This window comes from Schistocerca gregaria, chromosome 3 (assembly GCF_023897955.1).
Source record: "Schistocerca gregaria isolate iqSchGreg1 chromosome 3, iqSchGreg1.2, whole genome shotgun sequence".
NCBI classification, from domain to species: domain Eukaryota; kingdom Metazoa; phylum Arthropoda; class Insecta; order Orthoptera; family Acrididae; genus Schistocerca; species Schistocerca gregaria.
This window is the reverse complement of record NC_064922.1, coordinates 840,060,188-840,079,041: the sequence shown is the minus strand read 5'-3', so window position 1 is coordinate 840,079,041 and position 18,854 is coordinate 840,060,188. Positions and strand designations below refer to the sequence as shown.

The 18,854-nt window shown below is 42.8% G+C and overlaps 1 protein-coding gene across 2 annotated transcripts in view; it reads right to left on the bottom strand.

Moving 5' to 3' along the window:
- The window catches only part of LOC126355817 (isoaspartyl peptidase/L-asparaginase), a 76,338-nt gene that overhangs the window by 49,726 nt on the left and 7,758 nt on the right, over nt 1–18,854 (bottom strand). Inside the window, exon 1 of one of the 2 annotated variants that reach the window (XM_050006260.1) lies at nt 3,112–3,374. The exons of the other annotated variant lie outside the window; for it this stretch is intronic. Coding sequence (XP_049862217.1) covers nt 3,112–3,181 — 70 coding nt within the window. The 5' untranslated portion in view covers nt 3,182–3,374. Of the gene's footprint in view, nt 1–3,111; nt 3,375–18,854 lie in introns of those variants that run through there. 2 annotated transcript variants of the gene reach the window in all.

Genomic DNA, 18,854 nt, shown 5'->3' with positions numbered 1-18,854 from the left:
GATAGCACAAGGATTGGGAAGGAAATCAGCCGTGCCTCTTTCAAAGGAACCATCTATGCATCCTTCATGAACTTCGGGTAATAACGGAATAATATCCGTGTCACGGATTTTCTTTACTCCTGTTCGCGAGTCTAGTGTGTTAACCATTACGCCAACTCGGTCAGTTGATGTTCAGTTAGATAGACTACGGGCATTTGAATTGTAATAAACAAAGAAGCAGCAACAATAAAGAGAATCTCATCGGAGTATGTTGCCACAAACATTTGACAGACCTCACCTTGTACTAGATGTGACATCTTTGATTATGGAATTATTCGTCGAGGATCAGGATCGGACACAATTTTTAAACTAAAGAAACAAACAACAGAAATAGTAATCAGTCATATTGAAAAGATCGAGCCAGCAAGCTGTTAATTCTAGCTGCTCTGTGTGTGTCCATCCACCAATTCGTTACGCAAAATGAGAGTAACTTCAGAGATTATTGTATCAGTAAGAAGGCAGGATGTTATTGAATTTAGCATACGTTAAAATTCAGGAGTAAGTAAGAAACACGTATTTTTTTGTTTTCTCCAAAAAAAATTCCTGCCCCGAGGTACAGGTCCCCAAAGATGAAAACGATTTTGAAGATGCGAATTCCGGAAATTTTTAAAAAATGCTGTATCTCTGAAACACTAGATACATTGTTAGAGTTTTTTATTTGAAAGATACAATGGTATCTTCCGTTTGGTCCTATTTCTCAAAGATCTTTTACTGTCGCCTTTTGCATTTTTTTTATAATATGCAAAATTTTTTTCCAAAAACGCCAAAGCAGAAGGGTTAGATTTTTTCTGTTGACTAGTACCATATAGTACTATATTCTCCGTAAAGGAGAACTTCCACTTTTAAGCTGGAAAGGTTTTATTTTAAAACATCATTTTTTTAACTTTGAAGGGTAAGGCCACAGCCATCATTCTTTTGTCCAAAGAGGAAACCGAAGAATTCCGTGAGCAGAAAAAAGAAGGATGGTCCAAATAAACTACTCCTGTAAAAGAAATTCAGAAGACCCATTTTTTGGCTCAAAATGATGGGCGAACTCATATTGCACTCACTTTAAAGAGCAAGAAAGAACAAATTTCGTTCGTTCGGCCACCACCTCAGAAACAGCAGGATAATACTCAGATTCACAACCTGACAAGGGGGATGTTTGTGGCGTGTGTGTATGACTGTGACTGGTGGATTGCAGAGATTATCGACACCAGTTATGAGTTAAACGAAACTGTAGAGAACTTTATGCTACCACATGGACCAGCTGCTGGGTATAGGTTTCCAGCCGAAGGACAGCACCAATGCCATCAGTGTTTACTTCCTGTTCACAATGTTCTGAAGATTGTAAGTGCTCCAGTTCCTATTGGTTCAACAGGAAGGCATCACTCTATATCAAAGGAAGATACTGAAGCAATGGAACACACTTTTAGTTCATTGACTGCCTGATTTTAGAACAAAACAGTGTGGCCAGAATTTGTATAAATATCTACATTTTGGAACCACTGAAAATGCGTGGAAAATGAGTCTCTTACTCATCTTTCGAAACTAAAATTATGTTAAATAAGCTTAGGTTTTGATTTTTATGAGCTTGTTATGTGATAATGTAGTAATAAAACAGGCAAAAATTACAGTTGTTTATAAAACCTGTTCAACCTAAAAGTGGAAGGTCTTCCTTTCAGGGATCAACAGAAAAAAAAATCAAAATTTTATTGATTGGTATTTTTGAAAAAAGAATTTCCATAAATTATAAAAATAGTTCAGAACCCTATAGTACATGAACTTTGATAGATAAGTCCAAATGGAGAATTACTTTGTAATCATAAAGCAATTATCTTTCAAATAAAAAAAAACAACAAAATATCTAGAACTGTTCCAGAGATACAGAATTTAAATTTTTTTTCCAAAATTCGCATCTTCAAAATGATATATGCAGGGTCATCTTTAGAGGGCTGTATCTCGGAGTATAAATGGTTTTGGAGAAAACAAAAAAAAGGCGTGTTCCTTATTTAGTCTTTCATTTTAACATGTGCTGAATTCAATAACATCCGAGACTATGAAGGTAAGATTTTTTCCTAGCCAGTCTGAATTGATACGGACTATGCCTTCAGTGATTATTGTATCAGCAAGGAGGCAGGATCCAGATTTAACATACATTACCGAGAAAAAGTAATCGATCACTGCAACTCTCGTTTTCTAACAGCAAATAAAGTTACTGTAGTCAATAAGTACATATTGAAATAATACATACAGTACTCTCAAAGGCTGTATTGATAACACTGAGTGGCAACTGGAGAAAAGTAATAGAACTTAATAATAATAAACCTCTATAATTACACAACGTACTAGCGAAGTTTATTCCATCTTTTGTTTTAAGCTGATTTATTGCACAAATATGATCTGTACGTAAACTACCATTTTTTGTTTCACGTAGAAAATTACCGGTGAACCTCAAGCCATGACAAAGAGAGAATTTTCCTTCTTTTCCATAGCGAATCAAATTTTGAAAATTTCACGTAGCTATTTAGTTTGATGGTCTATAAAACTATAATATTGGACATTCTACACAGCCGATGTGTCCTGTGTTGTACCTATTGAATTATCCCATGTAATATGAAGGGAATTGTTAAAGGCACTCGTAACTTTTATAATCTGAGAACCTTCGGAAAAAAGATAAATGTACAGACGAATTTATGTAAAAAACAATAAAACTTCTGTGTCACTCTTATTATTCGAAAAAAATACCTCGATTTTGATTTATGAACAGGACGCTAACTTATTCTATAAATGTTACATATACGTGCAACAGATCTTTTTGCTTAGTTCGAACGTCGAAAGCTTCTGGTGGTCGATATATATGCCGTTTAAAGCCAGCCTTCCTCAATAACTCAATTGTATAACGCTAAATGCGCCGCAATATTCAGCTTAAAAAGAGTATTAATTGTGTTTGTTTTTGTGTTAGTGTAAGCTGTATTGAACTGTTATAGTAAAGTCACTTACATGTACACCACAAATATACTACACACTAAAGATCATAATTCGCTGGTAGAAAACTGATTACAACAATGATATTGCGTTAGAGCTACATACTTTCGTCGCCAACGACCACACGGCTGATGCAGATGACAATCATCAGGAAAAGAACTTTTGCTAACTCCATGCTGAATATCACCCAGCAGACTCTTGCACTAGAATCCTATGCAACAGTCGTGGTATTCACTGAACGGAATAAAACACCGCAGTTTAAAGTGACACTGGAATGAACGAGTAAGCAATAACAGCGACTATCTAGCTAACGTATCGCTGCCTCTAGATTTCGCGACCTCATTATCGCAGCATTCGTAACACTCAATAGGTGGCACTTCACAGCAACGCACTATGATTGGTCAGCCAGTAGTGACGTCAGCGACTGGCCAGTTCCGCCGCCTCTTTCGACTTCCTTTTACCTCAGCAGTTGATACTGCACTTTCTTTCCGAGCGTCCTGGCTCACAGCTAGTCCACAAGAGGATATATTTACCACTAAGATTTACTGGGAAACGTAAAATAAGGTAAAAAAGCATGTCGTTAGTTTTACATTTACATTAGATGTAAGACATTTTCACGGAATGATCTAAACGTTCAATTTCCTACGAGTACACGTCCAGACGAAAGACCGTTGTCATCTAAAATCTCCAAAGAAGTGTATGTAGCTCCTGCAGACATTTGTCAAGGTGCTGGCTCAATTACTTCTATCTTTTATAACCTTCTTCAGAAAGCTTAAACAATAACGTAACGAAATATTAGTAAAGTAGTTTGTAGATGTGGTGAGTTGAATGAAAATAAATTTATCTTCTACACCAGAAACTGTGTATAGTACATATAGTGCGTTACTCTTCTAAGATGCTTCTAAATTCTGACCATGTGCACAATTTTACCGTCTGCACATGTTCCACTTCTTGAGCTGCTGTTTCATGTTAAGAAGGTTTTATTTTATAAGAAAGCTATTTCTGACGCTCAAGAGAGGATTTCCGTTTTCAGGAGCGATACTTTTTCTTCAGTGTTACGTTTTGACAACGCAAGTCAGGCAAGAGTCTAATTCATATTGTCTTTTTCAGTCATATTTACTTTTAAAAAAACTGAGCTGGACTGCATCTTCGCAAGCACCTTCGACGTACAGCATTTTTTCCGCTAGTCATCGATCTCGCACCTTGTTTGGTATTATCCCCCGTCTTTCCCTGTCTTACACTAATTTTTTCATCTTGACGTAACTGCTACACCCGCTTCTACAATCTGCTTTATATGTTCTAGTCCTTGCCTGTCCCTACAGTTATTTCACCATACTGTTCTCTCCAACGTCAACAATTCTGTATTTCAGATATAAATCTTCGAGCAATTCTTCCTCGATTTCATACGGATATCTGATACCAGTAGAGTCTGTTTATTGAAGAAAACTTTTGTCCTATGACGGATTATCATTGCTAAGGAAAATATCCTTGCTTCGACCATCCTGTGTAAGCTCGTTTTCTAGAGAGGAGAATTTCTTTATTTCTTCCACTTTTGTGTTGTTGCCAAAATGTTAAATACGTGGTTATTCTTCTTTCCACTACGCTTGATCATCATCTTCGTCTGAAGTGCAGTATGCTGTCCTCTTGCCATCGGTGCTGTTTTCATTGCTCTTCAATTACTCTTCTGAAGTTTTCTCTCTGTTCCTGCGAATAATAGAAGTACAGCTTGAACAACAGCAGCGATAAATTGCAAACGTGCCTCGTGCCTTACTGAACACAAACTTGTCTTCCTTGAACCATTGCTTTTGTTATTTAGAGTTGATAACTGTATATCATTATTTTGCGTCTGTGCTTTCCCTTCTATCTTCTTAGGACTGTAAACGTCTTATTCCAGCTTAAAATTGTAAAAGGCCCTTCTCTAGATCCATAAATGCTGAGAGCATATCGTGATTTTTCTTCTGACTCCTATTACTAAGTACATGTCAGAATGCTATTTTGACGTCTTATCGCTTCAGGAAACCAAAGTGATCTTTATTCTGTACGTCTTCAGCTTTTTTCCTGTTCTTCTGTGTTATTCTTGCCAGTAATTTTGCAAGTGTGACGTGTAAGAGTAATCATCAGAGCCGCAGAAAAGTCAGGCCGCATATCGTCGGACGTTGTATTGGTAATGTCTTTACTACTATTACGTAAACAGATTATTTTCTCATAAAATAATTAATATGAAGCCATCATACAACTATCAGGACATCAGTACGGAGATAATAACGCAACAAATGTCGATAATATGTAATTTACTTGTTTTTGGACTACATTATCCTAATATCAAATTTTTAAAACTAATACGCCATCATCAGATGTGGACTTTGAACACAATCTATTGATTATGACCTGTAGATTAAAACTGAAGAAACTGCAAAAAGGTGGGAATTTAAGGACATGGGATTTGGATAAGCTGAAAGAACCATAGGTTGTACAGAGTTTCAAGGAGAGCATAAGGGAACAATTGACAAGAATGGGGGAAAGAAACAAATTAGAAGAAGAATGGGTAGCTCTGAGGGATGAAGTAGTGAAGGCAGTAGAGGATAAAGTAGGTAAAAAGACGAGGGCTGCTAGAAATCCTTGGGTAACAGAAGAAATATTGAATTTAATTGATGAAAGGAGAAAATATAAAAATGCAGTAAATGAAGCAGGCAAAAAGGAATACAAACGTCTCAAAAATGAAATCGACAGGAAGTGCAAAATGGCTAAGCAGAGATGGCTAGAGGACAAATGTAAGCATGTAGAAGCTTATCTCACTAGGGGTAAGATAGATACTTCCTACAGGGAAATTAAAGAGACCTTTGGAGAGAAGAGAACCACTTGTATGAATATCAAGAGCTCAGATGGCAACCCAGTTCTAAGCAAAGAAGGGAAGGCAGAAAGGTGGAAGGAGTATATAGAGGGTTTATACAAGGACGATGTACTTGAGGACAATATTATGGAAATAGAAGAGGATGTTGATGAAGACGAAATGGGAGATAAGATACTGCGTGAAGAGTTTGACAGAGCACTGAAAGACCTGAGTCGAAACAAGGCCCCGGGAGAAGACAACATTCCATTAGAACTACTGACAGCCTTGGGACAGCCAATCACGACATAACTCTACCAGCTGGTGAGCAAGATGTATGAGACAGGCGAAATACCCTCAGACTTCAAGAAGAATATAATATTTCCAATCCCAAAGAAAGCAGGTGTTGACAGATGTGAAAATTACCGAACTATCAGTTTAATAAGTCACAGCTGCAAAATACTAACGCGAATTCTTTACAGACGAATGGAAAAACTGGTAGATGTGGACCTCGGGGAGGATCAGTTTGGATTCCGTAGAAATGTTGGAACACGTGAGGCAATACTGACCTTACGACTTATCTTAGAAGAAAGATTAAGAAAAGGCAAACCTACGTTTCTAGCATTTGTAGACTTGAAGAAAGCTTTTGACAATGTTGACTGGAATACTCTCTTTCAAATCCTGAAGGTGTCAGGGGTAAAATACAGGGAGCGAAAGGCTATTTACAATTTGTACAGAAACCAGATGGCAGTCATAAGGGTCGAGGGGCATGAAACGAAGCAGTGGTTGGGAAAGGAGTGAGACAGGGTTGTAGCCTCTCCCCAGTGTTATTCAATCTGTATATTGAGCAAGCAGTAAAGGGAAAAAAAAAGAAAAATTCGGAGTAGGTATTAAAATTCATGGAGAAGAAGTAAAAACTTTGAGGTTCGCCGATGACATTGTAATTCTGTCAGAGACAGCAAAGGACCTGGAAGAGCAGTTGAATGGAATGGACAGTGTCTTGAAAGGAGGATATAAGATGAACATCAACAAAAGCAAAACGAGGATAATGGAATGTAATCAAATTAAATTGGGTGATGCTGAGGGAATTAGATTAGGAAATGAGACACTTAAAGTAATAAAGGAGTTTTGCTATTTAGGAAGTAAAATAACTGATGATGGTCGAAGTAGAGAGGATATAAAATGTAGACTGGCAATGGCAAGGAAAGTTTCTGAAGAAGAGAAATTTGTTAACATCGAGTGTAGATTTAAATGTCAGGAAGTCGTTTCTGAAAGTATTTGTATGGTTTGTAGCCATGTATGGAAGTGAAACATGGACGATAACTAGTTTGGACAAGAAGAGAATAGAAGCTTTCGAAATGTGGTGCTACAGAATAATGTTGAAGATTAGGTGAGTAGATCACATAGTAACGAGGAGGTATTGAATAAGATTGGGGAGAAGTTTGAGGCACAACTTGACTAGAAGAAGGGATCGGTTGGTAGGACATGTCATGAGGCATCAAGGGATCACAAATTTAGCATTGGAGGGCAGCGTGGAGGGTAAAAATCGTAGAGGGAGACCAAGAGATGATTACACTAAGCAGATTCAGAAGGATGTAGGTTGCAGTAGGTACTGGGAGATGAAGAAGCTTGCACAGGACAGAGTAGCATGGAGAGCTGCATCAAACCAGTCTCAGGACTGAAGACAACAACAACAACAACAACAACAACAACAACAACGCCATCATGTACTGTCGAAACATAATAAATAAGCAGAAAGCATGCCTTTCCAAACACATCTCATGGCGCCAACAGATACGTAGGAAGTGAAGCATTTAGAAGTTGCTAGAACTGAAAAACGCAGGCTGGATTTTTTAAACAATTCTCACAATGAAGAAAGTATATTTAGTGAATGAAGGTCCGTGGACAGCCTGCATTTCGGTTTTTAGATTTTGCTCCCGATACATACCGTAAATGAAATCCAAAATTTAATCTGTTTGTTTTCTTTTTTTCATTTCCTTGCTTCGGCAATAAAAATTAAAAACCGAAATGCAGTCAGCGGCCTTTTTATTTATAAAATATCTATGTTTTACTATTTCTGTGTGCCGCATGAAAACATTAGTGATTCGTTAAAAAGCGAAATAAGTGCTTCATTCCTTGTACCTTTATTGCCACGCTCCTCCCACGACATGCCCCACAAACATCTGCATTCTTCAGACTTCTCCAGAAAATCTTTCAGTAAAGTTTCGTCTGCCGCGCGCTCTGTCACGTTAGCCATATTTGAATAGCTTTTATTCCGCGGGCGGTGACAAAAGGCGAACTAACGTCGAGCGGTTGGCACGACAATGCTGTTCTGAACACACTCCACAATTTGTTGGGTTTAGTGGTAGTGGGGAGGATGAGGTGTGGTGGTTGTTGGGAGGGGGGGGGGGGGGGGAAGGTCGGCTATCGGGTGGCCGTACCCAACCGACACGCAAAATCGATCTCGATCTGTCTGGCCGCCAGGCTGATAATTTATGCAGATGCAGGGCTCTTAACCCGATCGCGTATCGATTTTACGAAAGTCAGTTGTTTTATATAAATGGAATCTGTAGCTCAACTGTCTGATTTCGTCTGCTCGAAGAAGTAGGCTTGTCAGTGGCTCATTCAAGAAGAAGCGTTTGAGAGAGTTACTTGCGATGATTAATGCTTTCTAGACTTTTATTTAGGCGCGTTGTGTAAAAAGATTTCTCCGTGATCGCTGAGGGAAGATTATTCTGTTTCAATTTTTTGAAGTCTTTCAGACGAGTAAAGACACAAAGTATTGGTTGTGTACGAGGTCTTTGCCACTAAAAGATCCCGGGTTCGATTTCTGGCGGGGTCAGGGATTTTCTCTGCCTCGTGATGGCTGGGTGTTGTGTGCTGTCCTTAGGTTAGTTAGGTTTAAGTAGTTCTAAGTTCTAGGGGACTGATGACCATAGATGTTAAGTCCCGTAGTGCTCAGAGCCATTTGAACCATTTGAACCACTAAAAGAGGGAATTAATACAGCAGTTTATAAATTAGCCAGCTACGAGCAGTGTAGGATTGGTTCCAATCATTTTTTACATTGCTTAATTCATGCATCCCTTTCAGCTAAGGAACGGTAAATAGTTATCTTCAAACAAATAAAGAAATGAATAACTTCCAGCTCGGTTGAATAATCCTTCTTTTCCATCACAGCACATAAAATTGATTCGTCTGAATTAACTAACATTTCTAAAAGCAAGCAGAACAACGAAGCATGTTTCAAAAACAGTGAATGCTTAAGTGGGAGCGAATATCGATTGTAGGATAGGATAACTTGCAGATAGTATTCCCAGATTCGATATCGGAGTTTTTAAATAACCAGCTAGGAATGGTATTGGGAAATCGGCTGACGAAAATGGATTAGTGAGCTCCACGTAGTAAATGTTAACTGCTGAAGAAATCTGTTAAGTGTCAGCTAAGCAGGAAGTACCACCTAACTATTTAACACTTTCACTTACCACAGGAACTACACTCCTGGAAATGGAAAAAAGAACACATTGACACCGGTGTGTCAGACCCACCATACTTGCTTCGGACACTGCGAGAGGGCTGTACAAGCAATGATCACACGCACGGCACAGCGGACACACCAGGAACCGCGGTGTTGGCCGTCGAATGGCGCTACCTGCGCAGCATTTGTGCACCGCCGCCGTCAGTGTCAGCCAGTTTGCCGTGGCATACGGAGCTCCATCGCAGTCTTTAACACTGGTAGCATGCCGCGACATCGTGGACGTGAACCGTATGTGCAGTTGACGGATTGAGCGAGGGCGTATAGTGGGCATGCGGGAGGCCGGGTGGACGTACCGCCGAAATGCTCAACACGTGGGGCGTGAGGTCTCCACAGTACATCGATGTTGTCGCCAGTGGTCGGCGGAAGGTGCACGTGCCTGTCGACCTGGGACCGGACCGCAGCGACGCACGGATGCACGCCAAGACCGTAGGATCCTATGCAGTGACGTAGGGGACCACACCGCCACTTCCAAGCAAATTGGGGACACTGTTGCTCCTGGGGTATCGGCGAGGACCATTCGCAACCGTCTCCATGAAGCTGGGCTACGGTCCCGCACACCGTTAGGCCGTCTTCCGCTCACGCCCCAACATCGTACAGCCCGCCTCCAGTGGTGTCGCGACAGGCGTGAATGGAGGGACGAATGGAGACGTGTCGTCTTCAGCGATGAGAGTCGCTTCTGCCTTGGTGCCAATGATGGTCGTATGCGTGTTTGGCGGCGTGCAGGTGAGCGCCACAATCAGGACTGCATACGACCGAGGCACACAGGGCCAAGACCCGGCATCATGGTGTGGGGAGCGATCTCCTACACTGGCCGTACACCTCTGGTGATAGTCGAGGGGACACTGAATAGTGCATGGTACATCCAAACCGTCATTGAACCCATCGTTCTACCATTCCTAGACCGGCAAGGTAACTTGCTGTTCCAACAGGACAATGCACGCCCGCATGTATCCCGTGCCACCCAACGTGCTCTAGAAGGTGTAAGTCAACTACCCTGGCCAGCAAGATCTCCGGATCTGTCCCTCATTGAGCATGTTTGGGACTGGATGAAGCATCGTCTCACGCGGTCTGCACGTCCATCACGAACGCTGGTCCAACTGAGGCGCCAGGTGGAAATGGCATGGCAAGCCGTTCCACAGGACTACATCCAGCATCTCTACGATCGTCTCCATGGGAGAATAGCAGCGTGCATTGCTGCGAAATGTGGATATACACTGTACTAGTGCCGACATTGTGCATGCTCTGTTGCCTGTGTTTATGTGCCTGTGATTCTGTCAGCGTGATCATGTGATGTATCTGACCCCAGGAATGTGTCAATAAAGTTTCCCCTTCCTGGGACAATGAATTCACAGTGTTCTTATTTCAATTTCCAGGAGTGTATCTGGATTTCCGTGATGGACAGCGCGCTTTAGGGCAGTGTAGTTAAACTCACGAAGGAAGTATGCGGGGTTGTACGACTCTTGTGAGTAAATGCTTAAAGTGCACATTTTTTCACACTGAAATTTTGGCGGTTTGCGACCAAACGTGTTGTCGCGTCCAGCCGCAGTGAAATAGTTAGAACAATTTGGCCAAGGCTGCACAAGACGTTGGGAAGTCCAGATCTTGTACCACGCAAGCTAGAAGAGCTCGCCCGGCTAGCCGCGCGGTCTACCGCGCTGCTTCCCGAGTGGGAAGGCGTGCCGGCCCCCGGCACGAATCAGCCCGGCGGATTAGTGTCGAGGTCCGGTGTACCGGTCACCCTATGGATGGTTCTTAAGGCGGTTTTACATCTGCCTCGGCGAATGCGGGCTGGTTCCCCTTATCCCGCCCCAGTTACACTATGTTGGCGATTGCTGCACAAACAGTCTCCATGTACATGTACACCATAATTACTCTACCACACAAACATTCGGGTTACACTCGTCTGGTATGAGACGTTCCCAGGGAGGGGCGGGGGTCTACTGTGGAGCCGAACCACACAGTAACACTGTGTTAGGCGTGGGGCGGCGGTGGTGTGGATGGACTGCTGAGGCCTGTTGTAGGGTTGTGTCCGCAGCTCGTGGTCTTGCGGTAACGTTCCCGTATCCCGCGCACGGGGTCCCAGGTTCGATTCCCTTGCCTCGAGATGACTGGGTGTTCTTGTGTCGTTTTCATCATCATCAATCATCCCCATTACAGTCGGAGGATGGCAATGGCAAACTAGGACCTTGCCTAGTCGTTGGTGCAGGTCTCCCTCATCATTCCCTATGCTCCTTGGAGTATGGGACCTCATCATTATCAATCTCGTTTAGGCGTTGCGGCTTTCGAGTAGCAATATCAATGGAGTGAGCAATCAGAGACACAGAACATTGAGTATAAATATACTCTATAACACAGAACAGGTGTTTCGTCGTCAACATCGAAGGGTAAGCGAGTTTGTGGTACTTACCTATGAACTCTCGTACTATGATTTGTTTTCGTGGCAGTAACTGTCACGCGCCAAAATCCGTATAATACGACATTTTTTCTCTTAGAGCAAAATGTAGACAAATGGCGTTATGTGAATTTTAAAATTTCCCCGGCGAATTGAATTTTTGGACCTGCAGCCAGTCGTCAGTCAATAAGCATCACAATATCTGAACTGGTTAGCTGCCAGTAAAATCTCCGTATCTTACAATGGCATCATTGTACTGGACATTGAAGGTGTGGCAGTGGGATCTGAAGTCCCATACCACACTTTTTTTAAAAAAATGTTGTAGAACAATGTGTCATCGTCTACGACGATCCAGACCTCACGGTGGTAGGTGAGTGGGTGCTTGGGTTCACTATATTCTGAATAAACTTTTGAGTTCACCTCCTTAGGGCCTGTACATCGGCCTGTAAGATACTGCCAATTTGTGGAATGGATTAGGATGTCGTAGTACCAAGGAACGTTGTACCTTATATCGATGCCATGGGAGAGGTATTGTCCTACCCAGGATTCTTATGTGGTACACCAAGTTTTGCAAACTGCCTACTTTGTTCTGCAGGGTCGTCGTCCGTTTGCGAATTGCTTCAAGTACTGTATCCATATGCAGGGCTGTGTGTAAGTCAAAGATGCGAGTATAGCGGCTGGCTCGAAGTATCTATTTGACTAACATATTTTGTAAAACTTGTAGATGGTCAGTTAGTGCTGGACTGGCAAGACCCAAGATGGTTCAGATGGCTCTGAGCACTATGGATCTTAACTTCTAAGGTCATCAGTCCCCTAGAACTTAGAACTACTTAAACCTAATTAACCTAAGGACATCACACACATCAATGTACGAGGCAGGATTCGAACCTGCGAACGTAGCGGTCGCGCGGTTCCAGACTGTAGCGCCTAGAACCGCTCGGCCATCCCGGCTGGCCAAGACCACAGACCGAGCTGCCATACAATATCTTAGAGAGAACCGTCGCCTTATATAATCGAAGCATTGCTGTGTTATTGAGATCAGTACTCTTGAAAAATGGGAGGAGTTTCTTGGCCATACTAAAAGGTTTGTTCCTGAGAGAGTCAGTATGTTTATGGAGGAAGAAGAGTTTGTCGAAGGTGACCCCCAGGTAAGTCACCGTTGCCCCCCTATGCAGTCTCAAGTTCGTAAGCATCGATGAGAGTTTCTTCCTGAAAATGATGGCTGTCGTCTTGGCGGGATTGAGTAGCACTTTATTGGTTTTTCACCAAGCAGCTATGGCATCTAGATGGCACTGAAGGCTTCGAATATTGGCTTGCGTATGTCTGCCGCTGGTGAAAAACGCCAAATCATCGGCAAACTGCGCAGTTTTCTACCCGTGTGACAGCTGACACGTCATTTACATTGAGATTCAATAGTAAGGGGGATAAAACGGATCCTTGAGGCAGCCCCACCTGCGCCAGTTGGGTATCAGACGATTGGCCCTCTATTGTAATAATCATCTTTCTGTCTGTCAAAAAACTAGCGATAAGTTTCACATGTAATTGGATATCGACGCCAGTGCATTCAGTTTCCGAATTAGTTGTTCCCTCCTTACCTTATTACAGGCCATTTCAACAACTAAGAAGACCACTGAAGTAGCACTAGAAACACCAAAATTTCTGGTAACATGTTCCAACAGACAGAGTTGCAGCTCTGCGGATAGTTTACGTTGGAAATCACACTGTTCTTCCCTGATCGTACCATCTGGCACCATTGGTTCCAAAATGCGGGCCTGGATGACTCTCTCGAAGGTTTTGCCCAAACCACTAACAAGACTAACGGATCGGTAATTCGTGGCCAACGTTACGTCCATCTAGATAAAGACGTATTTTTTTAAAAGTTACCATTTCATTCCCCTGCCCCATGGAAGCAGGCGGTGGTTGGCAGCGGCAAAATTCGCCGCTATTCAGCCAAGAGATTACACAAAATATCATAGGAGAACATTACAATGTATAAAATACAGGGATAAATGAAGAAATGTACACATGGGAAGGGGGAAGCAATTGGAATTAAAATGTTCAAAAAAAGGGGTAGTTGGATGAGGTATGTTTATGTAAAATCCACCTAGTTAGAATGGTACTCGAAGAAGATGTAGCACGTTAACACTAGCGGGTAAACAGCATCATTAGAAACGGCGTTCACAGCATGAGACGACTACACTGAACACGGACTGTACTGATGTGATATACACGGCGAACAGGATAACATAACAAAGTAAGTGCATGAAAGGCCTGCCAAAGAAGTTGAGGTCAGAGAGGAGAGAGAGAGGAAACAGAGATGAGGGAGTTGATGGAGGAGGGGAGTGGCAGGAAGGGGGCGGAGGAACGGAGTCTGTAGCACACCAAGGGGCTGGAGATGGGGAGGGAGCGCTAGGACTGGGAAAGGAGAAGGACAGGGGGTAGGAGGGAGATGACAGCAGAGGGTCAGAGGGGAAGGAGAGGAAGCCCAAGGGTGGAGGGGAGGGTAAGGGGAGGATCAGAGTTGGAAGGAAGGATAAATATTGGGGTGAAGCATATCATCCAGGATGGGGAGACAGAGGAAGTTTATTTGTGAAAAGAGGTGAAGGGTATGGAGATGGAGAGAGAGGGGGGACATTGGTAAAGGCGTAGCAGGAGGTGGGGAGTGGAGAGGATTGGTGACACCAAGGGGTGAGGGGATCGAGGCAGTGGTTGGTGTAGAGGATACAGATGTGTTAAAGGAAAAGATGTTGGAAAGGGATGAGGTCATAGAGCACCATTGTGAGGGATGGCAGACGGATACAGAACGTGAAGGGGAGTGCATGGCGTTCCAGAATTTGGAGGGCTTTATAGAATTTAGTAGGGGCAGAGATCCAGCAACACTGACACAACAAAGGATGGTGCAGATCAAGGATTCGTACAGATGAAGGATGGTGGAAGGGTGCAAGCACCATGTCCAGCTAGACAGAAGTTTCATGAGGCAGAATCTATTGCAGGCTTTGCATTGGATGGTAAAGAGATGGGGAGTCCAGGTGAGGTTATGGTCAAGGGTGAGGCCAAGATATTTCGAGAGGGGGGTAAGTTGAATAGGGTGGCCATAAAAAGTGATGTAGAAATCATGAAGCCAGAAGAAGGAACTGGTACATCCTATAATGATTGCTTGGGTTTTGGAAGGATTGATTTGAAGGAGCCACTGGTTGCACCAAGTGGTAAACTGATTTAAATGGGCATAGAGGGAGCTCTGGGACCGTTGAAGGGTAGGTTAGAGGGGAGGGCAAGAAAGGCGGTGTCATCATCATATTGAAGGAGATGGATGGGTGGGGTGTCCGCAGCTCGTGGTCGTGCAGTACCGTTTTCGCTTCCCGTGCGCGGGTTCCCGTTTTCGATTCCCGGTGGGGTCAGGGATTTTCTCTGCCTCGTGATGACTGGGTGTTGTGTGATGTCCTTAGGTTAGTTAGGTTTAAGTAGTTCTAATTTATAGGGGACTGATGACCATAGATGTTTAGTCCCATAGTGACCAGAGCCATTTCTTCGGATGGGTGGGGTGGTTTGGGCATATCAGCGGTGTACAGGTGTATAGGAGATATAGGAGAGGAGAAAGGATGGAGCCCTGGGGCACACCGGCGGTAGAAGGTACGGGAATTGGTATTAAGGTATTAGTATTATGAATGGTGACATAAGAAGGACAGTAGGAGAAGAAGGAACAGAGTGACGGATAAAAGTGGTAGGAAAGATGTAGGTCTGCTGGAGCTTAAAAAGGAGCTCAGAATGCCATACATGGTCATAGGCGTTCTGGAGGTCGAAACAAAAACAGCAGAGTGACTGGAGTGAAGTTGGAGGGATAGGAGATTGGTGAGGTTAAGGAGCTGCTTGTCAGCAGAGAAGAAGGGCTGGAAACCACACTGGGTAAGAGGGAGGAAGTGGTGTTGAGTTAGGTTCTGATGGCTATGGCAGGGGCAGATGGACTCAAAGACCTTACTGGGCACGGGGGTGAGGTAGATGGGGTGACAGGAGGAGGTGTCGGAAGATTAGGATTAAGGAACAATGAGGTATGGCAAGTCTTCCACAAGTCAGGGTAGAAGCCAGTGGAGAGGATGGTGTTGTACAGGGTGTCATGGGTGGCGAGGAAAAAGAGGGCATTCCTTGAGGTGGCGGTAGGTAATGCAATCATGACCATTGGCGATGTTGCGTTTTGAAAGGAGGATGAGTTTTATGTCACGAAAGCGTCCTCCAATCCACAATATATAACGCGCATGAAGTATTCTGCACATGCGTCAAAATCATGATGACGGGCAACTACACCTTCCGGCGGCAGAGCCCTCGCTGGTGGGATCGCAAAACTCAGCTGTCCTCTGCGCTACCTCTTGCCGCTCTCTGTAGTCTTCCATTAGAGCAAATCGTGGATTTGATAGGATACCACGCAAGGTCATAATCAACATTTTGTCAATTGGGAGTTCGATTTGTTGAAGAGGACCTTAAAAAGACTCATGTTTTTCATTTGTTCTGAAGATTTCCATAATGAACGATAAACCATTTTATTTGACAATGATCTTGAAGTTTTCACCAAGCAGAGATATAATCTCGTTACTTAGGTGTGCCGTATTTTGGCAAACCACTGAGAATCAGTCATGCTACAGACTCCCATCATCCTCCAAGGTCATTTCACAATGAGGTGAGAAAGTGATCTGAAATGGACGAGGACAAGGTTTTCGGGACACCGAGATTATTACCTGCAGGGATTTTGGAATAAGGGGATCTCTGTTCGACAGAGAACATAGAACAATTTTTGATGGAGAAAATGCAAAAGATCTGGAATCATTCAACCTTGCACTTTCCCAAATTTCCTCATTTTAGTATGTATCTGCCACTTCTTGTAGTGTAGGTAGATCATTTCCCGGATTAAACAATGTCCAGCAGACAAATGCATGAGCATAAATGAGGAGAGCTGGGATTATCATTTATTTACCTTATGGTTTTTAGTGTCAAGAGTCTTCAAAGAGATGTTTGGCACACCTTAGATGCAGATTTTTTTCTTTTAAGCATAGAGGCTGCATCTTTAACGGAAATGGAAAGTGCAAGGAAAGAAAGGAACTGGCTGCAGCCTATAGTAAGAGACCATCCCCGGCATTTGCCAAAACTGAAAATGGGAAACCACAGAAAACCATTTTCAAGGTTTCCAGCGGATGGATTCAAACCACCTTGCCTCCCGAATACAGGTATTGATACCTCAGCGCCTCATCTCGCAGAGTTGCCTCAAGTCTGGAAAGACTTGTTTTTACTTTAATTGTGCATGTTTGGTACATGGTTTACTTGTGCACTGAACTGCTGGCTTCGGTTGTTAAAGTAGTACAAGAGCATAAATAGATTTTGGACGAAAGGGGGGATTCAGGGCGCAGTCTATCGGACGAATACAAGAAACCCGCCAAATAGTCTCTTAGAAACAAATGATCTATAGAATGTGCGGTTATAATACACAATTTCCGCTCTCCATAAACCTCTCCTCATCGTTCCATATCGGAACTGAGTACCGACCAGGTGACAAGATTGGCGATATTTTGCCATTTGGGCTACTAACGATAGAATACTGAGCAATTTTTTTTAAAAGAAATGCAGCCATCGACGTTTGGACAGTATTTGTGTTGATCACCACGAGTTTTGGGCGTCACATGCAAATCCAAGTGTATTTTTAAGGACTGATTTTAGTTTAATGTAATTTGTAATGATATTTACCACTCCACTGCCTTTTGAAATACTGAAATACTGAGATTCCAAAGTTCTACCTGTCTCGAAATAACGACTTCAGTGCTAAAATTAAACTGCTATTGATAGGTATTTAGGTTATTATAGTAGTGCGTACTTACTTTTAACTTACCATAACACTAGTAGATGAATCAAAATCTCCTTCTTGTTACAAACTTACCCATAATTAGAAACTAGAAACTGTAACACTACAGCACACAGCATAAAAGCAGTAAACGACAGCATTTACATTAAATTCAACTGATCGTAAAAACTAAGATGATTAAGAGGACAACTGACCTCAAGCAAGTATGACTGAAAACTACTACACTGCAGCTAGGTCATTTAGGTGTGATTTAGGGGAGGATGGTTGAGTGTTTTGGGCCCCTTGGATATCCCCCCCACCACTTTGGCTACATCCTTGTTTCATGCATTGTCCGCTGTCAAGGGTCATCAGATTTTCCGCCAGGAGTATTGCCAGTGATCCTCTTACAATGAAGTTCCAAGAAGATGTCGTTATGGTCAGAATCATTATTTTATCATGTCCCATTGAATGCCCGGCGGAAATACAATGTTCAGCGTATAAGCCATACCACATTGGCAAGATATTTTGTTAATTCCAGTCTTCCACAATAACAAATTTTCCTTCACTGATACTAGAATGCCTGCAACCATAGTTGGTGGGCGGAAAACCACTTTCACCTGAAATTTACAGAGGATTCTTGCTATCTTAAACGAAATGTTTCTGACAAAAAAAAGAAAAGCTGAAGATTTTGCTGGCGTGTTTGCTTTTATCTGATTCCTGGTTCTTGGTGTTCAATGATAGTGCCCTATTATTCTACCGGGTAGAATATCCATCTTCCCCCCAACACTGTCCTTGAGGGGGCGAGCTCAGTTCGTAAGTTGCTTGGATTAAAAGAGATGTTGATCGGATTAAAAGTGATGTTGATCATATCTGACTGAGTGTTCTACGGTCGCTCAGCAGCCCAACAATATGGAGAGACAACAATGTTCACCTTGTTCTTGTCGTCTTCAGCCCGAAACTAATTTGACGCAGCTCTCCATGCTATTCTATCCATTGTAAACCTGTTCTTCGCTGCATAAGTACTGCAAACCGACATTACTCTGAAGCTGCTTGCTATCGTCCCGTTTGGGTCTCCCTTTCTTAACCCCCCCCCCCCCCCCACACTCCCCTCCCCCACAAACACACTACACACCTTTATCGAACTGATGATACCTTGATGCCTCAGGATGTGTCTTTTGAACTTATCGCCCTCTTTAGCCAAGTTGTGCCCACGAAATTCTTTTCTTCCCAGTTACACTCAGTATCTCTTCATTAGTTACTTAAATTACCCTT